Raw genomic sequence first — 26,548 nt, 5'->3', positions numbered from 1 at the left:
TGCCCAGTCCAAAGATGGCATCCTTGAACATGTCAACGGATCATTTCCTATGAGATCGACAGCAATAACTTATCTGCTTGTATGACTTTCATTTCATTGTCGTATTGAATCTTTTGATTCCTGTGTTTTCTACGTCCTTCATAATGGACCTCCTGTATTGGTCGTTAATACGGCATTACGACGATGCCTTACGTACCTGATGCGGGTTCCAGTCGCTGTCAAAGATGATGACGGTGTCAGCGGCCTGCAGGTTGAGTCCGAGGCCGCCGGCTCGTGTGCTGAGCAGGAAGATGAAGTACTGCGACCCCGCCTCGTTGAATTTCTTCAGCAGCAACGCTCGGTCGTCAGACTTGGTGGTTCCTGAAGGAATCAGAGAGACGGTCACTTTGATCGCCCACTTTCAATCACCAAGCCCAACGTTCTGATTGCAAAGCTTATTGTTTTCAGGAAAGAGTCCCAACTGTCAACTGGCGACGCGCTCCGCTTTCACTGAAATTGTTTTCGGGCGTGAAAATCCAGTGAATGAAAGTTAAAGTGCTCTCTGGCGAGTATAAAAGCTGTTTATTAAGCTTTAATGGCGTTCGTTATTGTGCTACCCGACCCGTGAATTGATTAGTTGCCTGTATTCAAATGACTCAAACACCTCAACCCCGTTAGTTGTGGAATTTTCAAACCATTTCTTTTCTGCCGCCAAGCACACTAAAATGGTCATGATCCATCAGTCACAGACAAGAAAGGAAATGAGGCATCGCACTTGACAGTAAAGAAGTGCGACACTGGAATCGATGGCATCTGCTCACAGAGCATTCAGGTTTGCTGCTTGTTTGACAGCCTCACTGTGGATGTCACTCCAGCAGACACTGATGGGATTTGTCCTGACACCTCCGCGTGACGGATGATGCTTTGAGTAAAATATGATTGAGAACTGCGAAAGGGAGCCGCGTGCTTTAATCCCTATTCTAAAATGATCTACTTGAAGTCACGGGTTCTCTGCTCGCTACACTGCGCTGCCTCAGGCTTCAGGCTTCGCAATAAAATCTGAGACATTTACTTCCTGCTTTGGAAACCTTGTACTCCATCTTCCTGTCGGCCTTAATAAAACATTTCTGACACCCGCAGTGAAAATCACAAATACTTGAAATAGGGGGAAAGAGTTGGCAGGGGAAGAGTATCTCACACTTTTCTTTGGCAGAGCAAATCTGTTGAGCACGTAAGAGCATTTAGATCAACAATAATAACTGCACTAATGCCTGGACAAAAACAAAACAAAACAAAAAAAACAGAGAGCTTTGCCTTTCGGCTCAACTCCCTCTTCACCACAACAGACCGATGCAGAAAGCGCATCACTGCAGACGCCGCACCAAGCCGCCTGTCGATCTCGCGTTGCATCCTTCCCTCACTCGTGAACAAGACCCCGAGGTGCTTAAACTCCTCCACTTGGGGCAGGATCGCATCCCCGACTCAGAGATGGCTCCACCCTTTTCCGGGCGGGAACCATGGACTCGGAGGTGCTGATTCTCATCCCGGCCGCTTCACACTCGGTTTGCAAACTGATCCAGCAAGAGTTGGCAGAGATGAAGCCAGTAGGACATCATTTGCAAAAAGCAGAGACCTAGTCCTGCAGCCACCAAACCGGCACCCCTCAACGCCCTGGCTGCGCCTAGAATTTCTGTCCATATAAGTAATGAACAGAATTGGTGACAAAGAGCAGCCCTGGCGAAGTCCAACCCTCACTGGAACCGAGTCCGATTTATTGTCGCAATGCCAACCAAACACTGACACCTCTCATGCAGGGAACCAACAGCCTGAATCAGCATACACACGTGCACGCACAGTTAAATGTGAAAAGTGTAAATAGGTAATGGTGTTATATTTGTAAATAAATTGTTATTTTGATGTAAGACAGCCCCTTTTTTGTGTTGTTTGAAGTCCAGGACCACAAGGCTGGCAAACAGCTTTTACCCACAGGCCATCAGGCTCCTCAACGAAGCACTCGCACATGCCGCACGCAACACACGCACACACTCATAGCACTTTATTTATTTATTTATTTATTTATTTATATTGTTTACTTGTATTAATGTCTCTTCTGTTGTTGTTGCTTAATTTATTGGTATATATGTTTATGTGTTTATGTTTCTTATGTTCTTATTCTTTCATTTGTTTTCTTTCTTTTCTTGGGAGAATGAACAGAATAAGATTTTCATTGCATGGTATAACTGCTGTTTTACTATGCACATGACAATAAAACTCTCTTGAATCTTGAATCTTGAATCTTGTTTATGTTGGTATAGTTGTTTAGATATTTGAGCTGTCACAAAAAAAAAAATATTTGTGTCAAAGTGAAAGTTACGCTTGAAATGTATCTTTTCACAAAAAGCTGGTTTTCTCCCCTTTTTTTAAATATTATATTTATATAGAATATTTTCCTGAAACGTGCCTATGTTCTACTGCTGATTGCTAAAGAACGGAAAAAAGTAGACACAAACATTTTTTTCTGATGAAAGACGAGAGTCTAATATTTCTTAAGGTAGGTTCCATGTTTATATAGCCATACAACACAATATTCTGTGTGCCTTGAAAAATCAGTCCAAATGGTCTAAATTACAAATGGTCTTCTACTGAAGGGGTTGTCTTGGCTGGGATTGAATGAGTTTCGCATCATTAAAGAATTATGAGAGTGAGGAAAAAAAAGATTCAGAGCAAAATACTATTAGAGAACACATCATTGACATGAGACAGTAAGTTGTACGAGCACGTTTCTTGTTTTAAAACGGTCGCTTTAGCTGCCAGCCCCCTAATTGTCGGCATTAATGACACATTTCCACAAAACCCATGAGGTTATCAGTGCATCACCTGTATAATTTGCATTTCCATGAGTAAAAGTCTTCATTTAAAAGCCAATTTAGCCACTGCATGCATCAAATAAATTACATTCGTTGTCGAAAAGGGTGTGTCCTGTTTGTGACGGTGGTGGGTCGCAAAAGGGGGAAATGATATAATGACGTAATCAACAAATTAACATATTTGGCCATGATGTAAGTGCAAAAAGGGCTTCCTGGATTTCAGCATATGTACCTGTTAACTTGACCATTTTTCCTTGGCGGTGATGTGAATAAGGCAATGCAGTGACGTTTTTTTGGTTTTTTATTTCGAATGCCATCAGAATGTATGGAATGCTGTTGGGAATACCGTATGAGGATTTAGAATACCCTAAGAATATTTAGAACGCAGTCGTAGTGCAGTTAGAATACCTTTCCAATGTTTTTCTACTTCAAATCCACCTCAGAAGTTTTTAACATTAAAGTTTTTAACACATTCGAGCCGGCCACAAGAATGGGCTCTGATATTTTGAATGCAGTCACAATTTTTTTTATGCACTTAGAGTATCCAAGAATCTCTTTCCGACAGCATTCTGGCTCATTCTGCCTCCAGTGCAGGGTTCCTCACACTTTTTCACCCTGCAAGCTACTGTTAAAATGACCAAGTCCCAAACATCTACCTCTGCTATAAATAAAGAAAATATGTATAGTTACTATATTTGTAAAAGAAATGCAAGTACTTATTTATGTACGTATACGTGTATATCAGGGGTGCACACTCTTTTTCAGCATGCAAGTTCCAAGTCAAAATGATCTACTGCTTTCTATAAAACATATAACATATCAAATCTAAGCAGTAAACACTACTCACTGTACTATTGTACATATTCATGATCAGTATTTAACATTCACATTTTCAAAGTTCACACGTAATCAAAGTAGTTGATATCATAATTAGGGATGGCCCAAGCCACATTTTTTGGCTTCCAATCCGATCCGATTTTTTTTGATCGTCTTGCCAATCCGATCTTTTTTTAAAATAATAACAAGCTTTTGTTACGGACATGAATTTGTGGAATTGAATATGGTTATGAAACTAGCTCTTCAAAACATTAAAAATAATGCAACCAAAATATTGCTGAATTTCTTTTTTGACCAACAATATTGTTTGGCTTTTGTAACAACCTCGGTGAGTCAGGTCCCTAATCCAATAAAAGACCCAATAAAAGTCCATCCAATAAATGATAAAAATGGGAAAAAAAAGCACTGCTTTTCTGTAGTGCAGTTCATGACACGACGCAAAGCCATCAAACAGTACACTTTTTTTCCTACATAACTATCCGCTACGAGTGAAGAGATAACTTTTGTTGCTGCTGAGTTAAGTGTATCCGTAATCCGTAAGATGAAAGTTGCATCTCTGCGAATCAGAAGGTTAAAGTCAGCTGACTGATGTCATATGACATCTAGAAAGTGATGTTTACGCGATTGACCTAAACTACCGTGGCGACCTACCGGTACCTCACGATCGACGTCATGGGCACCCCTGCTCTAGTGTATTAAAAAAACATGAAAAGCAAAACAAATGTTTACTACAACTACAATGTCTTTTTTTTTTAAAGACATCACAAAACCACTTGTGAGTACTTTTAGATGGGGGAGGGAAGCCTCAAATAAATGCATGTATGGGAAACACTGCAAAGTTGTCTGCACTTTGGTTGATTAAAACAAAGTAACAATAAACGGGTCTTGTCCAAACCAAATAAAGAGTGGCGTGTAGCAAAGCAAATGTTAAAAATACATGTTTTCATTGAGGGGAAAGCCAAGAGTGACATGTCTTACCGTCCAGGCGCAAATACTGAAAGTTGCGGTAGCCAAAGTAGTCCTCCATGATGGTCATGAGCGAAGTCATCTGGCAGAAGAGTAGAACTCGGTGGTTGGTGGCCTGCAGCTTTGGCAGGATGCGATCCAGAAGCTCAAACTTCCCGGAGGCTCGGTACAGATCAGGCCTGGGTTGGAATTATAACCGCACGAGTGTCATCCTTTTATGTGCCGTTGTGTTAAAGCATTCATTACGTCGTCAAGAGGCCTGCTATTACTGACACTGATGAAATGTGTCACCCTTGTCCTCCCCTGTGCCCCCCATGCAAAACAAAGGATGACACACTTGGTCAAAGGGTGAGAGCCACTTTAAGCTCATTTTCACCGCCCGCGCACGAGGACGAGCAACGGTGTGTTATTCTTCATTTTAATTAACCCTTTTGAGAAGACCCGCTTCACATACGTTCAAAGCCAATTCCCATCACAATGTGGGCCTGAGCACGTGACACTTAGTAGATGCAAATGTACTAGAAATGAAGGTTTTACTGTCTTGAATAAGAAGGCACAGCACCGTGCAGAATATTAATAACTAGATGAAACACAATGGAAACTATTTTCTATTCAAAGTGACATGTTATGAATAATTATAAGCTAACACAGGCAGAGATCATCTGTACGTAATTATCTGCAACACAGTCTTTCCTGATGAAGACGTCACCTAATTACAGACAAAGCACGGCAATTTATGCTTCAATGCAGGATACATACAGTATCTAATTTAATGTTGATACATTTTGCTCAGGAAGGAAAATCATTAGTTTGGATTTGAGAATATTCTTTTCTAGGTCCAACTTACCCGCTGATGATCCCGTTTGGGTATCCCAAATGCTCAGCAAACGATTCCTACAGCAGAGACTATTCATTAGTATTAAGCAATCAAACAGTGGCTCAATGAAGGTAAGACTGTGGCATCTTAAAAGGGCCCCGGTTATGCAAAAGTGACTTTTTAATGATGGTATAGAGCCTGTTTGTCAGCACCAGACCTGAGAAAAATCTATCATCTCCCTCACTTGTTTGTTCCACTTTTGACAGAAGAGGCTGAAGCTGCGGCTTGTCACGGCGGCGTCGAGGAAAAACCTCCTTCCTCATGGACATGAGGCCGACTCTCACCCGCCCCTGTGTACAAGCCTACCACTTTGTGAAAAAAGCAGGCTCCACTACACATCTTCAAATGATTCCCAGAGCTCTGTCAACTCACTATACTCCTGATCAAATGTTAAGACCAGCTGACAAACGGCAACAATTCACATTTTGCACTGTTGGATTTGCTTTCACTGCGTCTCGTTTCCAACTATTTTATGTCTTCATGCATCACAACATGTACACTCACACAGCTGCAGCAAATACTTTCAATGACATGCACCGTTATTCACGTTCATCTCCAAAATATTGCACAAACATCCTGAGTGTGTATGTGGGTGTAGCTTACACCTGCTCATCGGAATTGACTCTAGGTCACATGGTTGAAACCCAGCAATACATTATCGTGCCTCTGACACACACATTTAAATTGGTGAAAAATCGTACTCTTTTAAAAGACATTTTGCAGATGATCGGTCAGCGTGTGCTCACCTCGATGTGCTGGAACATGTATGGGTGGTTGCAGATCTTCTTCAGCTGCATGATGGTGTTCATCAGGGTCTTTGCTCCTCCTTTACCCTGAGACAATGTAAAAACAAACAAATGAAACAAATGAAGCAACCGTTCCTTGTAGTCTTAACTAGTGCTTTTACAAACACGATGGCGACTGTGTGACATTGACAGACGTGGCAGCATGTTTGTCTTTGTGGGTGTACAGTGGGACGTCTAAACTACTTGTCATGCATGAGAGCAGTGGTTCTCTGATGCTCAGAGGTTCAACACTCAAGCTGAGATGTGATGCATCATGCTGTCACTGCCTTTGACGAAGAAACACTGCTTTCTTTGGACAACATGGCCCACGTAGCTTATGACGTTGGAACAGAAGCAAAAATGCAACCACTGTCAGGGTCACTGCGGGTCTGTTTTGGTCTGGGCTTGCTTGTACCTTCTTGTCTTTCTCTGAGCCGTCCGTGAGCAGGATGCCTTTCTGCATGTGCCGGTACAGAACCTTCTGGATGGCCGACATGTCACATTTGATGACATACTCCACCTGTGCAAAGGGGACACGAAAACAAGGGTCGGCAGTCAAAGCGCGGCACCAATTTCATCTCATTCCTCTTATCTGCAAATGTACGACTGAATTTGGATATCGGCTAAGACGGAAGCTATGTTTGCTTTAATATGCAACCACGCCAAAAGAATCAGCAAACATAGCTCGAAGAATATCAGCCACACACACAATGTGCACAGTCTGACGCATTCACGGCTTCATAGACTCTTGATATCGCACGTAACTTCCTATATGAGGCTATAATAAATTCCTCCCTACAGGCAAGTATGATACTGTAGCAACTCGCATGTTTTATGTAGTGTTAAGAGTTTCCGATGTCCGACAGCTACATCTACGATTGCTGCTATTCTTCTAGCTACGTTTGCTGACAACATTACAGCACAGACACGGCTCGTGGATCGGAACTCTCTGCAAGTGGTATCGGAAATGTCCGATACGTTAATTACACTGGTATCGGAACTCGAGTACAGTTATCCCTCGTTTATCACGGTTGATAAGTTCCCTGATAACACTTGTATTACCAAATATAGTAGACATAACAAGAGTAAATAAGCCATTTAAGACGTAAATAAAAAACTCCTGCTTGTGTGTGTCACAGTACACGTGTTGCCCGGGGGACGGAAGTGATGTTGGAGGTTCAGTTCAACCGTCAACCGGTTCAATCGTCACTTTAACAGTCCTATTATTCTTTATTTACAGTTAGCCTCTCCAGTTGACTTATTCTGAACCAGAGGTCGCCAACCAGTCAATCTTTGGGACTTTTGCCAGGTGATCGTGAGAACATGAAAAAAAAAAAAAGTATGATTATATCAGTGCCCTCACCTCCCGGAGAGCGATCAACAGGCATGCATTTGGTCCGCTGAACATGCCCGTACATGCCGCCGCTATCCAGGCATGGCCAAGACCGAGGATCTTTGTCTCAAAAAGGTTGGTGACCACTCTTCTAAACTTTACAAAGTGTTTCAAGCAAAGTATGGAAGAAGGACAAAGAACCCAAAAAACGTACTACTTCCACACAGAATGAGAGGAGAACCTTTTTTCCACTCAATCTCAGCCATGGCATGTTCGTCTCAACCATTTTTTTTCCAGTAGCCAGTCTCAGTGTGAAAGGTAATGAAATCTAACGTCGTGTCCCATAACATTACTGACTCCTCGTGACCACAATACTACACATAACTTGTATTCCAATAATCTATTGACTAATAATAGGCAATAGTCACCCATGACACAGCCATCATTTATTGATTATTTTTTGAAAAAACACGATATAGCAAGGAACGACTGTATTTGTATTTTAGTTCATTGAATTAGTTCATTTAGGAATTTTTATGCTTGAAAATGTTTAATTTAGGCCAAGAATAAGTACAATTTGCTTAAATATGCGTATTTTTCTTTCAAGTAATAGGCCGCATTCAACCACAAAACAGCAATCACTAATTAATTCATTCATTTTTTTTTTAAACGCAATAGCGTGAAGGGGTGATGTTTGAATCGCGATAGCGAGGGACGACTGTATCGTGATCGTGTCTTATATTGATAGCCTGCGTGAAAAAAAAAAAAAGATGTGTTTGGCAGTTTACAGTGCATTTCCAATCAAAGCAATGCGACAAGTGTGATATTGGAGGCGCAAGACACCGCTCTTGGCGCGTGATTAGATGTTAAGTACTGTCACAAACACACCAAAGGTGAAAATGACTCAAATAAAAACATAAAAACATGTATACATCCCAAGTGTTCCATCAAGGCGCATATAAACACGTATGGCAGTTCAAATGGGTCCTGTTGAAATTTGTCATGTATACAGAGGTGAAACGGCTTCGGGGGATGGGTAGCAGCTTTAAAAAAAAAAAAAGTCAGTGTACAATAAAAAAAAAAAGAGACAAATGTCCCATAACATCCGTTTGTTAAAGAGGGCAGCACTGTGCATGATGTGCATGATGATAATGTTTGATTCTGGACAGCAGCGGCTGAGGAGGAAGAGCAGGTCGTCCGGGACCAGAAGGTTGGGGGTTCGACTCTCGCTCCGTCCATCCAGTCACTGTCGTGTCCCTGGGCAATGAATGTCAATGAATATTTGGTGGTGGTCGGAGACGCAACTTGGCAGCCAGTGTGTGACTGAGGAGTGAATGAATAATGTGTTCACGTCATTGTGAAGCGCTTTGGGCGCTATTAAATGTAATCCATTATTATTATTAAAGTTTTCAGACACTTAATCAAATAGGGGTTGTTGGCTTCTCCTTTTGGACAACTATGCATCCAACTTTGTGCGAACAGTTTGAGAAAGGGACTTTTCTGCACAAAGTGATAACTGGATGAGTCTGGTCCAACAGAAGACCGTGAGGCAGCAGTCCAGGTCACCAACCTCAGGAAAAAAAGGACATTGTGTAAAAAGTTTTCCCCAGACGAGTGGAAGCAGTTACTGCTGCAAAGGGAACCGCAAACGCATATCTGCGAGCACCACTGTCGCCAAATGAAAATGTAATTTCTCACCTTCTCCGGCAGTTGAGACTCCACCTCTTTCTTCAGGCGGCGCAGCAGGAAGGGGCGGAGCACCTTGTGCAAGCGACGAATAATCAGGATGGTCTCCTCCTCGTTCAGGTCAACCTAAACACGGGTGGCCATAACTGAATTCCCTGCAAGGTTCTCTGAAGCTCGCTGATGTGGCAATGAGCATCTCATTATCAGGACGGAGAAAGGGCTCAGCCACACTGTTAACTCTAAGAATGGTGTGTATATATTATTATATAGCATTAAAAACAGCCTTGAGAAGCCCTATATAGTCAGTGTGCATAGAGTGCTTGGATGCAACACGATGAGAATGTGGCGACATTGGTTAAAAACTACTATCAGGCACATACCCTCTCCCCCGTCATGGCAAAGGGAGCGTTGAACCACTGCTCAAAGGTGCTGCAGCTCTTAAAGATGGTGGGCAGCAGGAAGTTGAGCAGCGCCCACAGCTCGGGCAGCTTGTTCTGCAGCGGCGTGCCGGTGAGGAGGAGGCGGCGGGGGGCCACGTAATGAGTGTTCAGCACCTGGGTCAGCTTGCAGTGATGGTTCTTCATGCGGTGACCCTCGTCAACAATCATGTACTTCCAGCGGATCTGGGAAGAAAGGGATCCATTAAGTGGTTATTTCCGCTCCAGTAGAAGCTAAAAAGAGAGCAAACGCGAGATGCTGTGATTTTCCTGCTTAGTTGCACTGCACAGTATATACAGAGACGGGAAAAAGTGTTTGCCCCCTTACTGCTGTCACACCTAAATGTTTCAGATCCAGGGTTTCCGCTACATGTAATTGATTGTGGCGGTGCACCACTACAAAATAAAAGCCGCCACATCTTCAAAATGTTTTTTTTTTTTTTCAAAAACAATTTCAAGTAATATATTGTATGAATGTATGTGTATATATATATATATATATATATATATATATATATATATATATATATATATATACATATACACACACACACACACACACACACACACACACACACACACACAGTATAGCTACTGTATATAGATACATAGATTATAGCTCAGTATTTACACACATATTGAACACAATTAGTTTGAAAGCGATTTAAAATATCAAACTTTTTTTACTGCGCAATAATAATACAATTATTATTGTATTGTTATAAATTATACATTTCTTCTTACCAATTTTTCTTAATGGAATTAATTTTAGGACTTCAGTCCATTATAACTTTTCCCCAACCTAATTTTCCAAAAAGAACAACTTTATTTGTTGCTTTGTTTGTTTCTTGTAATGTTATGACTTAAAAAAAGTCAGTCATTTTTTTCTTTAATATTTCAACTTTATGCTACTTAAATATTATGACGTCACTCTCATAACATTCTGACTTTTCCCCGTTATATTAAAAATTTTTTCTCTTACTATTTGGACTTTATTCTTGTAAAATACTAGTGATTTTTCAATTTTTTTTTCTTTTAAGTTTTCTTGTTAAATTATATTTTTATAATGTCCCCCCATATGAAATCATGGAAAGGAAAATACAGTAGTACCTCGCATAACGTAAACCTCCTTTAAGGTAAATTCCACTGAATGTAAAGAATTTATGTAAAGTTTTTGCATCGTATTATGTAAGACATTCCATATAACGTAAAGCGTCGAGTCGGTGCAAGTTCAGAAATTCCATTTGAATAGCTCGCGCGACAGAGAGAGGGAAACATTTTCCATGACTAACAGAGTACACTTGGTGACGCCTTCTGACGCTTCACGCTCTCATTGGCTGATTATCGGGGCACCGCCTACGCTCTCATCTCATTGGCTGACTTATCCAGCGCGTACGTGAGAGACAGGCTTCTCCCTTCCACATCGTAGTCGCCCTTAAACTAGTTTGCGCGCATTAAATCTCTTTTTAATGTTTTTACTTTTCTTTGTGTTAAAATTACCGTATAAATGGGAACTTAACCAAGTGTAAGTGAGAAGAAAAAAAGGGAGAAGTTGTTGATAGAAACGAAGCAGGAAATTATCCAGAAATTCTGACGCTTCACGCTCTCATTGGCTGATTATCGAGGCACCGCCTACGCTCTCATCTCATTGGCTAATTATCGGGGCACTGCCTACGCTCTCATCTCATTGGCTGACTTATCCAGCGCGTACGTGAGAGACAGGCTTCTCCCTTCCTCATCGTAGTCGCTCTTAAACTAGTTCATTGTTTTTGTTTTTCAGTTTTATTCATTGATAGTAATCTTATTTATTACCTTATTGTATATTGGAATGTTACTCTACTATGTTTATGCAAATGTTTTCTTATATTTTCCCACCATATTTGGTGGACTTTGAATATTTTGAAGGGCCAAAGGTGGTGAGTTTGGGAAGATCTTGGAACGGATTAGGCTATTTACATGTATTTTACGCTTCATATAACATAAAAACCCTATAACATAAACGTTCTCGGAACGGATTATTTACGTTGTAGGGGCGTCTACTGTACATACATTTTGGGTATTCAATATAGTAGCAACATATTAGACATAATAAGCCATTTAAGCCTGCTCATGTGTGTCACAGTAAATGTGTTCCCTAGGGAACCTTAGTGGCGAGAGGACAGATGTGTGGAGGACAGGAATTGACGTCGGAGGCTCAGAGTTGAGTTTTAGGTTGTGGAGGGTCCCAACAGTAGCCCGTGTTATTATTGTGATTATTATGCTATTATTATTGTGCCTGTTGTGGGATCATTTAAACCTGCAATAAATGCCTGGTGCTTGTTAGACCAAACAATTACTGACACCTAGTGGCCAATGTAGAACACTTCATTCACAATTAGAATGCTTTTTCTGCCTTGAATTTGTATTTTACTTGAAAAATGCTTAATTTAGGCCAAGAATAAATACAATTTGCTTAAATATGCATTTATTTTGTACTAACAATAGACAGTATTCAAACACAAAACAGCAATCATTTATTAATTCACGCATTAAAAATAAACGTGATGTAGCAAGGGATAACTGTACAGTAGAAAATGCATGGATGGACTACAAAGAAGCCAGTTAAAAGTCGGACCAGGACCATGCACCAACTAACCTCTCAACTAGATATGCGCATACTTTAAATTGAAAGGCACAGCAAAAAAGCCAAACCTATTAGTGTGGCAAGGACAGCCATAAAGCTTAGCTCTGCAGAAGCACATTACCAAAAGGAGAAATTGCTATAAAGGCGGAACGTTTACAAGATAAGACGGTGCATTCCAGACTGTAAAGCCAAAAAAGGTGCCCCACCATTTCAAAGACGTGCGAGCATGAGCCAGCCTTTGCACTGGCGATGCAATCCACAAACAGCAAAGTCGATATCCTAAAGACCTGGCGCTCTTCATCTCTTTGGCCTCTGCTGCTGTCATTACCACAAGGCTTTAACAATAAAATGAAGAGGACTGTATCGACAAGGCTGTAGCACCAATCTCTCCTAATAGACAAATCTGAAAGGCTTGTATTCATCTTAAGGCAAATAGGATTGACTACTCCAAAGCACTCGTCTCAAACATTGCCCAAGAAGTCGATAAATCGGCAGATAGTGTTTTCTACTGCTGGTGCTGGGCTTGGCCTTACACCAACAGCTGAGTAGTGCAATCACCCTTTTAAAGCGCACGCGGAGGTAAAGCCGCTGGATGCTGACCACTCATGATACTTGAAATGCAGCAACTGCTCATTCAAAAAAAGCAAAACAAAAAAAAACGACATCCTCCACCACAGCTGTTAATGCCAATGTTTTTTTGATCTGGTGCTAAGTCCAGATGCTGGCAGTTATTTGCTTTTGAGTCTGCAGTTAGCTGAATGGAGGCTTTATGTCAGGGCTGCCCGAACTTTTCCCAGCAAGGGCCACATAGAGAAACATGAAAGGATGCAACTTTGCCACTTTGATATTTTTGTAAATATTTTGTCCTTTGTTATTTTGATACTTAGGTTTTTTTTGTCTCGTTTCCTGCCACCGTGCCTCTCCATCCTGCGCCCCGCCCATATGAAGGTGACACGTTAAAAGGATTAAAAGTAGTTTTGATATTCTAACAAGCGTCCTAGCGGGTTTGACTGTAGACTTAAAATGTATGAGATGGGGAAGAAGGGAGGATTAAAGACGTTGGGGAAACATCTCTCACCTTGGCCAGTATATGCTTGTCCTTGATGATGTATTCATAGGTCGTCAGCAAAACGTTGAATTTTCCGCTTCGGAGTTGCGGCACGAGTCCACGTCTCAAGGCGGGGGTTCCCTTTTGAAGGACAAAATCTATGAAATCTTGAAAACATGGATTTTTTTGGTGTCTTTTTACCTTGTATGCAATTTTGACCACTGATGGGGCCCACTTGTCAAGTTCATAAACCCAGTTGGACAAAGTCCTGAAAGCAAAAAAACATTTTTTAAATCCATACTTTGAGCAATCAAGGTTTTGGTCAACACTTGAGGAAGAAAAGCCAAGGGCAACTATTGGCAGACAGCAAAAGGCTCATTTGAAGATCTACCGCCATGTACTAACCACCACCAACAGGCTTACAAAGAGCCCCATTGACTTTCCATGGGTCAGTGTGGTCCATTTTAAAAGGTCCCGTATGACTTTAGAATCTTGTTGTCAGTAGAGCCTGTTTGCGATGCTTCCTTGGCTAGGTGAGCCCACCCCGTGTAAACGCCCACCACTTTGTCAAGCAGGCTTCGCTACACATCTTAAAATGCAGCAATTTTGTAACTATAATATTTTTAGGTTTTAATTTTGTAAAAAGGCTTTAAAAAACCCTTTGCATACGTATATTTAAAGACTAAGCTTTATTCTACTATTAGTTAGCAGCATAAACATTGCCTGTTCTTCCCATTTTGCGTAATTTTTCCCATTTTTGCTGTGTTTTTTGGTTGAATTTTATTTGTATAATGTGCCTCGGGCCAATAAAAAACAAGCTGCAAGGCGCATCTTGTAAAAGCCTGGTATAGAGTATGTCAAAAGTGGATATTTCTTGGAGACACCTACTCAAGTGTGGACAAACACAGCTCATTAGCCTTAAAGCTACAGACACACGAAATGGCGTGTTCCCTGGAGGGCAGGAGTGTGCAAACGTTTCCCAGCGAGGGGGGAACTTTGACATTTTGTACAGCATCACATGTAGATATGCTATGAAGTTATACTGTTATACTGCCATACTGTATAGGTGAAAAAGCCTACTATAAGTATCAACTTTGCTCATTTTTTTTGCATTTTTTTCCCCCAACTTTCTTATTAAATAATCTTAAGTTTTTCTTTTTTTTTTTTTTTACTACTTTCATAGCATTTCTTTACTTTATTCCCATAATATTATAAGCTTTACCCCAACCTAATTTTCCAAAAAATACTTTTTGTTTGGCTTCTCATAATATTATGACTGAAAAAAAATTAATATTTCAACTCTATGCTACGAAAAAGAGGTTTGTAAAAAAGGTTTGTAAAATTGTGACTTTTTTCACGCTACAATACAACGTTTGTCTCAATATTTTGACATTATTCTCAACAAATTACATCTGTTGTTCCCCCTTTTTTATTTTCCACCTTTCTTCTTAAATATTTGTCATTTTTTGTCATTTTTTCCCCCCGTAATATTACGACTTTACTCCCATAATATTTTGACTTTATTCCCATATTATAACTTTCTGCCCCAACCTAAATTTCCAAAAATTACAACTTTATTTTGTATTGTTTGTTTTGCATATTATATTTTTTTAAGCATTACGGTAATTTTTTTATATTTCAACTCTGATACTAAAATAACATTATTTTCCCTCATAATATTACAAGTTTAGGCTCGTAAAATTGCACATTTTTCTCTTGTTAAAACTTTTTTCCTCTTACTATTTTGAAATTACAGCTGTTTTTTCCATTTCCAAAGTTTTTTATTACTATTGCAACTTTCTTCCTGTAAATGTTCTTCTTGTAATTCTGACTTTATTCCCATATTATTTTGACTTGGTTCGCATAAAATTATAACTTTTTCCGCAACCTAATTTCCCAAAAATTACTACTTTGTTTTGTTTCTCATGTTATTATAACTTTTTAAAAAATGTACTTAAAAAAAAAAAAATTCCCTCATATTATTACAACATTGTTATCATAAAATTTAGACTTTTCCTTTTTAGATTACAACTTTTTTTCTGTTAAGAATTTATTCTCGTAAATTATGTTTTTGTTAAATTATATTTTTAGAATGTGCAGCGGCGCAATAAAAATTAAAAAATAATAAAAAAAAGAGCCGTGGGCCGCAAATGGCCCAACAGGCTGCACTTTGGACACCTCTGCTGTACTAGCAGAAGCAGCACTAAGTCTAAATTCCAACATCAAGGCACACGCGCACACACACACAAACTTCTAATACACTACTTGGGGCCTTCTTCACGTCCTTTAAATTTGGTAAAAAATACTATCATAAGATTACTGTTAAGCTTCACTGTAAAAACAGTAATGACAAGAAAAATGTGCACAATAAAAAAACAACTCACTCATCTAACACTCATCTTTCAGCAGCAGCCGCTGCCAAGTGGCTCGAGAATGAGATCCTAATTGGATATAATAGAAGTAAAATGATTTAATGAAGTAAGTTCTACAAGATAATCCAACCTTTGCTGTGTAAAATGATCATTTATGAACAAAAACAACACCTTTTCAGGGCCGAGAGCGCCCATTACCAAAAAAGCCCCCCCCTGTAATATTTATATATGAATAATAATAGTAATTGGGTGTACGGTGAAGCATGCCTCATAAACAGCGAGTGTTGAGCTGGAGGCTTGTCTACGTGAAGGGATTAAAGGTGGGGAGAACAACCGAGTTAAATTGCGAGTTTCATGAATTAAGTAGGAAGAAAGGCTGAGGGCGTGCCCGTGTTTATTTTATACAGCACCCCATCGCTTCATTCATTTCATTTCTCATTATCGTTTACTGTATGGCTTCACCTTAGCAGAGATTTGCATGCTGATGCTTACATCCTCTGCTGCTTCTTTCTGCTCAGGAGTGCTTTTGCATGTTGAAAATCAACGTCATAATGTATAGCGTACATGCCATACAAATAAATGCAACGTTGAATATACACTGGTGTGAAAAAGTCTTTGCCCCCTTCCTGATGTCTAATTTTTTTGCATGATTGTCACACTTCAATGTTTCAGATCATCAAACAAATGTAAATATTAGTCAATGACAACACAACTGAACACAAAATCCAAACCCACACGTCCCTGTGTGAAAAAGTGATTGCCCCCAAAAGCTAATAAGTGGTTGGGCCCCCCTTAGCAGCAACAACTGCAATCAAGCGTTTGCCATAACTTGCAATGAGTCTCTTCCAGCACCGTGGAGGAATTTTGCAGAATTGTTGTCATTCAGCCACATTGGAGGTTTTTCCTTTTTAAGGTCATGCCACATTATCTCAATAGGATTCAGGTCAGGACTTGGACTAGGCCACTCCAAAGTCTTCAGTCATTCAGAGGTGGACTTGCTGGTGTGTTTTGGATCATTGTCCTGCTGCTTTCAGCTTGAGGTCACCAACAGATGGCCGGACATTCTCCTTCAGCACAATTCATGCTTCCATTTATCACAGCAAGGTCCCCAGCAAGGTTGTTGTGGGGTCTTTTGTGACCTCTTGGATGAGTCCTCGTTGCTCGCTCTTGAAGTCATTTTGGTTGGCCAGCCAATCCTGGGAAGGTTCACCACTGTTCCATGCTTTAGAAATGGCTTTAGAACCTTTTCCACACTGATAGATTAATCTCAATTAAGTTATGTTTTAACAGGGGGGCAATCACTTTTTACACACAGGGATTTTTTTCTCCCTTAATAATAAAAAAAAAAATGCATTTTGTGTTTAGTTGTGTTGTGTTGTGAATCACCACCTTACCGTGGTGGAGGGGTTTGTGTGCCCGAGTGATCCTAGGAGCTATGTTGTCTGGGGCTATATGCCCCTGGTAGGGTCTCCCAAGGCAAACAGGTCCTGGGTGACGGACCAGACCAAGAGTGATTCAGAAGACCCCTATGAATAAACACACGAGGAGAGACCGCACCTCGCCCGGAAGTGGGATACCGGGGCCTCACCCTGGAGCCAGGCCTGGGGGAGGGGCTCGCAGGCGAGCGTCTGGTGGTCGGGCTTTCACCCGTGGGACCCGGCCGGGCTCAGCCCGAAGAAGCCACACGGGATCTCCCCCCCGTAGACCCACCACCTGCGGGGGCAAGCATAAGGGTCCGGTGCATTGCGTTTTGGGTGGCGGTCGAGGGCGGGCACCTAGGCGACCTGGTCTTCGGCGGCCAAATCTGGTTCTTGGGACATGGAACGTCACTTCTCTGGCGGGGAAGGAGCCCGAACTTGTGAGAGAGGTTGAGACATTCCGACTAGATATAGTCGGACTCACCTCGACCCACAGTTTGGGTTCTGGATCCAAACTCCTCGAGAGGGGTTGGACCTTGTTCTACTCTGGAGTTGCTGCAGGGGAGAGGCGGCGAGCTGGTGTGGGCTTATTAATAGCCCCCCGGCTCGGTGCCTCTGTGTTGGAGTCATCCCCGGTAAACGAGAGGGTCATTTCCCTACGCCTTCGGGTTGGGGAAAGGGTCCTGACTGTCGTTTGTGCGTACGCGCCAAACGGCAGTTCAGAGTACCCAGCCTTCCTGGAGTTCATCAGAGGGGTGCTGGAGAGCACCCCAACTGGTGACTCTGTTGTTTTGCTGGGAGACTTCAACGCCCATGTGGGCAATGACAGTGTGACCTGGAGGGGCGTGATTGGGAGGAACGGCCTCCCCGATCTGAACCCGTGCGGTGTGATGTTGTTGGACTTCTGTGCGAACCACAGTTTGTCCATCACAAACACCATGTTCCAGCATAAGGATGTCCATAAGTGCACATGGCACCAGGACACCCTAGGCCGCAGGTCTATGATCGACTTTGTAGTCGTATCATCAGACCTGCTTCCGCATGTTTTGGACACACGGGTAAAGAGAGGGGCTGAGCTGTCAACTGATCACCACCTGGTGATGAGTTGGATTAGATGGCGGGGGAGGATGCCGGACAGACCCGGGAGACCCAAACGTGTAGTGAGGGTGTGCTGGGAACGTTTGGCAGAGTCTCCTGTTCGTCGAGTCTTCAGCTCTCACCTCCGGCAGAGCTTCTCCTGCATCCCGGGGGAGGACGAGGATATCGAGTCCGAATGGGCTCTATTCCGTGCCTCCATTCCTGAGGCAGCCGATCGGAGCTGCGGCCGCAAGGTGGTCGGTGCCAGTCGTGGCGGCAAGCCCCGAACCCGATGGTGGACACCAGAGGTCAGGGCTGCCGTCAAGCTGAAGAAGGAGTCCTATCGAGCATGGATGGCTTGTGGGACTCCTGAAGCAGCTGACGGGTACCGGCAGGCCAAGCGGCACGCGGCTTCGGCGGTGATCGAGGCAAAAACTCGGGTGTGGGAGGAGTTCGGTGAGGCCATGGAACACGACTTTCGGTCGGCCTCGAAGAGGTTCTGGCAAACCGTCCGGCGCCTCAGAAAGGGGAAGCAGTGCCCGGTCCACACTGTTTACAGTGGGGACGGGAGCCTGCTGACCTCGACTGAGGATATAGTTGGGCGGTGGAAGGAATACTTTGAGGCCCTTCTCAATCCCACTGACATACCTTCCCTAGAGGAAGCAGAGACTGAGGATACGAACGCGGACAGTTCCATCACCGTGGCTGAGGTATCTGGGGTAGTCAAAATGCTCCCCAGTGGCAAAGCTCCGGGGGTGGACGAGTTTCGCCCTGAATTCCTCAAGGCTTTGGATGTTGCGGGACTGTCTTGGCTGACACGTCTCTTCAACATTGCGTGGAAGTCGGGAACAGTACCTCTGGATTGGCAGACTGGGGTGGTGGTCCCCCTTTTCAAGAAGGGTGACCGGAGGGTGTGTTCCAACTATAGGGGGATCACACTCCTCAGCCTCCCTGGGAAAGTCTATTCCAGGGTGCTGGAGAGAAGGGTACGACCGTTAATCGAACCTCGGCTACAGGAGGTGCAATGTGGTTTTCGTCCTGGTCGCGGAACACTGGACCAGCTCTACACCCTTGCAAGGGTCCTGGAGGGTACTTGGGAGTTTGCCCAACCGGTCTACATGTGCTTTGTGGACCTGGAAAAGGCATTCGACCGTGTCCCTCGCGGTGTCCTGTGGGGGGTGCTCCGGGAGTATGGGATTGGTGGCGCGCTACTACGTGCCATTCAGTCCTTGTACAACCGGAGCAGGAGCCTGGTTCGCATTGCCAGTAGTAAGTCAAGCCTGTTTCCGGTGAACGTTGGCCTCCGCCAAGGCTGCCCTTTGTCACCGATTCTGTTCATAATTTTCATGGACAGAATTTCTAGGCGCAGCCAAGGTGTCGAGGGAGTCCAGTTCGGGGGCACTAGGATCTCATCTCTGCTATTTGCAGACGATGTGGTCCTGATGGCCTCATCGAGCTGTGACCTGCAGCGTTTACTGGGACGGTTTGCATCTGAGTGTGAAGCTTCTGGGATGAGACTCAGCACCTCCAAATCCGAGGCCATGGTTCTCAGTCGGAAAAGGGTGGATTGCTCCCTCCGGGTTGGGAATGAGGTCCTGCCCCAGGTGGAGGAGTTCAAGTATCTCGGGGTCTTGTTCACGAGTGAGGGAAGGTTGGAGCGTGAGGTCGATAGGCGGATCGGCGCAGCGTCTGCAGTAATGCGGTCGCTGTACCGGACCGTCGTGGTGAAGAGAGAGTTGAGCCGGAAGGCAAAGCTCTCAATTTACCGATCGATCTATGTTCCCACCCTCACCTATGGTCATGAGCTTTGGGTCATGACCGAAAGAACGAGATCGCGGATACAAGCAGCTGAAATGAGTTTTCTTCGTAGGGTAGCGGGACTCACCCTAAGAGACAGGGTGAGGAGCTCGGTTATCCGAGAGGAGCTCAGAGTAGAGCCGCTGCTCCTTCACATCGAGAGGAGCCAGCTGAGGTGGCTCGGGCATCTAGTCCGGATGCCTCCCGGACGCCTCCCTGGTGAGGTGTTTTGGGCATGCCCAGCCGGGAGAAGGCCCCGGGGAAGACCTAGGACACGCTGGAGGGATTATGTCTCACAGCTGGCCTGGGAACGCCTCGGTGTCCTCCCGGTGGAGCTGGAGGAGGTGGTCGGGGACCGGGAAGTCTGGGCTTCCCTACTGAGACTGCTGCCCCCGCGACCCGGACCCGGATAAGCGGAGGAAAATGGAATGGAATGGAATGTGTTGTGATTGACTAATATTTACATTTGTTTGATGATCTGAAACATTTAAGTGCAACAAACATGCAAAAAATAAGAAATCAGGAGGGTGGCAAACACTTTTTCTGGCTCTAGCTGGAAAACGTTTGGACACCCCTGTGTTAGAACATCATTCAAATGTCACTTTGCATAAAAGGGGACCTTTTAATTAAGGGCTACTTGCTTGAGTGTTCATCTATTGGAAATATGATGTATTCATTTCTTCTAATGGCCACCACCACTACCACAATCTGAGTCCCCCGTGTTCCACATTTGGACTGCTTCTATCAGTTTAATTAACAGTCCAGTCCTGTACCACGAAAAACACTTCACATCACTTAACTTTACAAAAAAAACAACCAAAAAAGCAGCAGGATAAAAGCCAGATGAAGGGGTACTGACGAGAGAGGAACGATGATGAGATAGGGACCATTGAGCCTCTTGTGTTCCATCAGGTAGGTGATTAGGGCAATGGTTTGGATGGTCTTGCCCAGGCCCATCTCATCAGCCAGGATGCCGTTTAAGTTGTTGTTGTACAGCGACACCATCCACTCCAGACCCTGGATCTAGACAGCAAGGGGCCGGAAAGGTTAAAACGTGGCAAAGCTAAGCATCACTGTGTTGTTTCCAGGAGGCCGTGCTGAGCATGTGTCAAGCGTGTGAAAGCAACAAAATATTTCCAGCAGCGTTCCAAAGGAGAGGTAATCTGAATCGCAAATTCAAGCAAATCTCTTCTCCTCCCAGGTGACGGGCATGCATGAATGAATAAATAATGTGGCTAAGCATATTTTACAATGCAACAACAAATGACTACAACAGGAAATAATGAAAGGTAGCGTCAGTGTGTCATCACAGCCTCTGTGGATGCATCTTATCTGAAAGATGTCCAAAGTTGATTGTAGCCACAAAAAAAAAAAAAAAAAAAAAAAAAAAAAAAAAAAAAAAACCTTCTCTTATCCACTTTGGCATTTCATGTTGAAAGTAACCCACAGGCGATCATGTAATGAAGGGTGCAATGCAGTTTGCGGGCCCCTCGGAGACAATGAGCAGAGAGTGGGAGGAACGGTAAAGGCCAGAGCACAATGTCAGCTCACAGCACGACCGGCTACCAATTACAAAGTACTGTACATGTCGCTCAACGCTTGACAGCCCGAATTAATACATCAAAAAATAAGGGTTAAAATTAAGAAAACCTGGTGATGAATCGATACGAGGGTGTAGCTTTTTTCTTTTTGTCACACATCTGAAGAGTTGCACCGTGTACTTCCCATCCAATTACTGTAAGGTTGAAAACATCTATTTCCCCCAGGAGCTCCCTACGTATCTAAGTGAGAGTCTGGCACGACATAAATCACAGCCGAATTAAATAAAAATGGGAACAGCCTCTCTCCTGCAAGGTCCATTTCGAGCTCAAACACCAACCATCACACCCTACTTCGCTACAGTAATGGTTATATGACTACATCACACACTGGCAAGCAAAGAAGCAGCTGTCAGTCAGTACTCACGCCATCCTCCTGAGTCCCACCGGATGGTGATATTTGACACTATTTCCCACAACTTTACACTCTGACATTTCAAGGAGTCCCCTGTGTGTGCAGCCTTGCTTAAGGATCAACCTAGAGTGTCTAAGCTCTTGACTTTTTTTGTAGGGGTGCACAATAATTAATCAGGCCGATATGAGGGAATTATGACGTCATACCAATAAATCCGCTAACATTAAAAATAGCTCAGATAACCAATCATTTTTAAAAAATGTTCCAATGAGGACCCATCGAACACATAAAAAACCTTACCTGCCACCTGAAACGCCAGCGCCGCAGCATTTGAAAAGTGCAAAAGGTTTACCAGACACCTTGGTCGCGTCACACCTGCTGCTCGGACCGCGTGCCTGAGTACAGTGCACCTTGCAGGGCCACGCCAGGCGGCTTCCTCCCTTCTATACTCTGGTTCTCCTGATAGTAGTGATGTGGTAGCAGTAATGTCGTGGTATTTCATTAGGACACATCAACAGGTACAGTTGGTCAAATCCTACAGTTAAATCTAAATTTGAAAAGTAGATATAACAAATGTTATCGGTACCATATCAGTTTGAAAAAAAAAAATGATATCTTGCACTTTTTTCATCACTTCTTACTGCAAAGTATCAATGATTTCCTCATTTTTTTTAAATGACTGTGAAGGACATTGGTGGCGCCCCCTATGGGTTATGGTCAAGACATTCAAGCATACGACATTGACATGTTTTTCAACAAATCTTGCAAATTTTACATTTGTGTGCTTGTCAGTTCCATAAATGTTCCCTACATGTGCACCAAACTTGGTGGTGACCCTCAAGTTACAGTGGGTGTTTTGTAGAACCGCGTGAGAAATTTCCAGGCCAATCCAAATTATGGGGCTTTAATAATAAGGAAAACTGCACTTTTTTGGAATTTTGCCCATCATCCGCAATCCTTATATGAGACGTGAACTCACGTCTTTCTCGTTTCTGTGCATTTTAAAAGATATCAAAAAAACAGCTACTAAGAGGCAGCTAATTAATGCACGTAATGCGACACACTTACTCCGCCTACAAAGCCCACTATTAAAACATCCACATCAAGGTTTTATGGTTTTATATCCATGCTGTGAGCATGTAGTAACAGGTACATTCATACCATGTAATACTTACACTATTTTTCCCTATTTTGGTCATTTTTAAGCATTAGTGGAACTTCCTTCCCGGGCACATTGATTTCACATGGCAACACAAAAAGGAATGTGTAGCGTGAACTTTTTCAAACTCAAAAAGAAAAACACAGCAGGAGTGGCAGCAGCTCCAATATGTAGCGTTACCTTGCCGTCTGACATTAGTCTACTGCAGGGGTCACCAACGTTTTTTCTTGTGAGAGCTACTTTTAGAAAATGAAAATGGCCACGAACTACTCATTTTTGTAGAAATGATTTTCATACCTTATTTCAACCCAAACAAAGCAAATATGCATGTTTTACCAAAACATTCACAAAATGCTGGTATCCACAACTCACATTTTATGTTTCACAATACTTTTCTTTCTAGTGTTCTCACATTATTAACTGAAAACCTGAATGAAAAGCAGGCTTGCGGGCACCTCATGTGGTCCTAGGGGGCTACCTGGTGCCCACGGGCACTGTGTTGGTGACCCCTGTCTATTGTATATCGGTATCGCAAACAAAGGGCTGGATAATATCGGGATATTGAGCAAAATTGAGCATCTCTATTTTGGTCATATGACAAGACGAGCTTTGGTGCAGTGGTTTTATGGAAAATGACTTGTTACTTGGAATTGCAAGCAAGCACTGTCAGCTGCAAATTGCGCACTCGTGATGAGGGTGATGCTGGAGTTATAGTCACGAATAGGATTGGAGCCACCCCACATGCCACAGGGGGCTGAGCTGTGTTGCTTTTGTGTTTTGTTTTGTTTTGTTGTTTTTTTTTTTTTTTTAATCAAAGGAACACATGTGACGAGTGCTAGGAAGGTGTTATTATCATTAACTATTGCCACGGGGAAATATGATTGTTGTGCACAGTGACGTGATGCGACGCAAAGGTTGTACGTGTTGCTCCCTGCTGCTGTGCCAGGCCACAACAGCGCTCATTAGATTGGATTACATAAAACTTTAGTGATGATCCCCTGGGTGTGTGCATTCAGGGGAACTAAGGGGAGGTTCATCAAAGATTAAATCGATGAGTTAAAATGAGTTATGCAAACTGGATGGACGCTGGGATGCAGGCTGGCATAGAAAGCATGCACTGCCCACTATGAGAGCGTACCTGGTACTGTTTGAGCGTGCCGTTGATCAGAAGAGACGACTGCTTCTCCACCCTCTCAATGACGGCATGGGCTACACCGTAATAAGACTGGGAGCTGGTCTGGCCTGTCGGGACGCTGTACTCGTCATCCACATCCTGCTTGGCTGACCTGAAGGCAGTGGGATTTTTATTACAGTACATCAATTGAAATGAAACCTGGATATACTTTAGAGTAGTCAGTGTACAGCTTGTACAGCAGTATAGATCTACAACACAGTCGTCACTCGTTATTGCGGTTAAAGGGATCGTTAGGACTTTTTGACATTAAGTTGTATGACATCCCCATCAGGAGTGTGGCGGCAGCTACGAATGGAAAAGCGACAGTGCGCAGGGACATGGCGGGAGACAAAAATAACGCAGAGTGATTTGTGAGGTCTGATTTTTTCGAGGAGGCATTTTTATGATGCAAGTCTTTTGAGTGCATATCGTTTAGAGAAGCCAAACTCTTTACTTACATGACCCAGCAATTAAGCGGAACTACGTTCCTTGTCGCGGAAATCCGACCACAACTGGACCCGCGGGACCAATTGGGGGGTAAGTCACTGTTGATATAGTACACTGCTGATGGGATATCATACAACCTCATGTAAAAAAAAATCCCAACTATCCCTTTAATAGGGTCCAGACTTGACCGCGTTAAATGAATTTCTGCTATGTAGGATTCAATGTTAATAAACAGAATATGTTCATAGTTAGAGTGTAGAAAACCTGTTTATGACTTTCTTAATACGGCTTTTAACTATTACTATAGCCCTGTAGACATGAAGTAACACTCCTAAGGTCACTTTTGGTTGACTGGAGGCAAGACAGGCACAGACAGGCATCTTGCTACTCAATTGTGTTGCCAGCTGTTTAGACTATAACACTGTGTGTAAAGCTATACTCTTTTCCAAGCTGTATATTGACTACTTTCGGGCATGTCTAAGATTACTTCTTATAGTGCTGTCCCTTGAAAGTTTGCTGAAATCTACGGCTTGTACTCCCTTTTGCCAGATACTGTATCCAGTTTTACATGTGCTTCAGTGTGATAAAGAGACTGAAGGGAAGCAATACAGTACTCAATAATGTGCTTGGCCGCCGTCGTACATCCTCCCTCCTCATTGGGATCGATTATGGTCTTCTCCTCGCTTTCTGCCTTGGCCCCCTCTTCTTCCTCCTTATGAAATACAATAAAAAGGTTTGAGGACACACAAGTTTTTTTATTTGATAAGACTCAGCACTGATGAGAGTAGTGAAGTGTGGACAGCTACAGCCCCCTAGTGGACTATAGTCAGATTTCACTGTGAGTATTTTTCTCCCAAAATATAAGGGCTTCAAAATTGCTGGACATTTGGGCCAAAGTACATCAATGTTGGGATACCTCCTCCTCAAATTCAGAGCCGCTCTCCTCGCTGTCCGACCGAGGCGCCACTTCATACCTGCATCCAGGAAAAGAAACAATCATTTAACGTCTACGTTTTCGTCTTTTTATTTTTTTAAGCACCATATGTTGCCTCCTCACCCGGGGTTCATCTCAAGCCACGCCTCCAGCTGGCTGGACTTGGGAGCATCTGTTCCCTGTAAAACTTTCCCCGTCTCCGTCTGAATGACTTTGACGGGCAGCTCACTCATCTGGCTGCTCTCATCCATGGGCTGCAAACGCACCACAAGGAGAAAGAGATTGCATAAGACAACCGAGCGCATTGCTCCACTTGAGGCAAACTCATCTTTTGCGCGAAGAGAACATTTTTTGTGAAGGACACCTTGCATGTGTGCTGTCTCCTCTGTTATATATTTGTACCTTTAGATTGCCCTCTGAGCAGCCCATGCCATGTATTTATTTCACCAAAATCAATCGGTTATTATGTTGCCTCCCTTTCCCCAATATCAGGCGCTAATTTAGATGAATTCTGCACATAAGTGTCTATCGATCTTTTGCCGCTTTCACGGCTGCAACCAATAAAAACGGAGACAACAATCCACAGCCGGAGGCAGAAGTTTGATCATAAAAAAATGTGCCTCGGTGCAATGACAACAATTACATGGACAATGGCCAACACTGCAGTCCGGCCAACTATTTGGATGAAGACACAGTCATTTCTTTATCCTCGCGTACTCTGTATTACAAAGAATAAATCCCGATAATAAACCTGTTATCATACAACGCTAAAAATAAAC

At 43.1% G+C, this 26,548-nt stretch overlaps 1 protein-coding gene across 1 annotated transcript in view; it reads right to left on the bottom strand.

Annotated features, from left to right (window-relative positions):
- smarca2 (SWI/SNF related, matrix associated, actin dependent regulator of chromatin, subfamily a, member 2) overlaps positions 1-26,548 on the bottom strand; it is a 53,500-nt gene that overhangs the window by 16,059 nt on the left and 10,893 nt on the right. Inside the window, exons 12-25 of the mRNA XM_054772812.1 lie at positions 25,893-26,023; positions 25,752-25,809; positions 25,450-25,547; positions 24,353-24,500; positions 20,962-21,125; positions 13,640-13,706; positions 13,469-13,579; positions 9,711-9,953; positions 9,343-9,456; positions 6,727-6,831; positions 6,273-6,359; positions 5,497-5,543; positions 4,662-4,828; positions 197-360 (exon numbers count right to left, since the gene is read on the bottom strand). Of these exons, the coding sequence (XP_054628787.1) occupies positions 197-360; positions 4,662-4,828; positions 5,497-5,543; positions 6,273-6,359; positions 6,727-6,831; positions 9,343-9,456; positions 9,711-9,953; positions 13,469-13,579; positions 13,640-13,706; positions 20,962-21,125; positions 24,353-24,500; positions 25,450-25,547; positions 25,752-25,809; positions 25,893-26,023 (1,704 nt within the window). The remainder of the gene's footprint in view (positions 1-196; positions 361-4,661; positions 4,829-5,496; positions 5,544-6,272; positions 6,360-6,726; positions 6,832-9,342; positions 9,457-9,710; positions 9,954-13,468; positions 13,580-13,639; positions 13,707-20,961; positions 21,126-24,352; positions 24,501-25,449; positions 25,548-25,751; positions 25,810-25,892; positions 26,024-26,548) is intronic.

Source organism: Dunckerocampus dactyliophorus, chromosome 4 (assembly GCF_027744805.1).
Source record: "Dunckerocampus dactyliophorus isolate RoL2022-P2 chromosome 4, RoL_Ddac_1.1, whole genome shotgun sequence".
In the NCBI taxonomy this organism is placed as follows: Eukaryota; Metazoa; Chordata; class Actinopteri; order Syngnathiformes; family Syngnathidae; genus Dunckerocampus; species Dunckerocampus dactyliophorus.
This window is presented reverse-complemented; position numbering and strand designations above follow the sequence as displayed.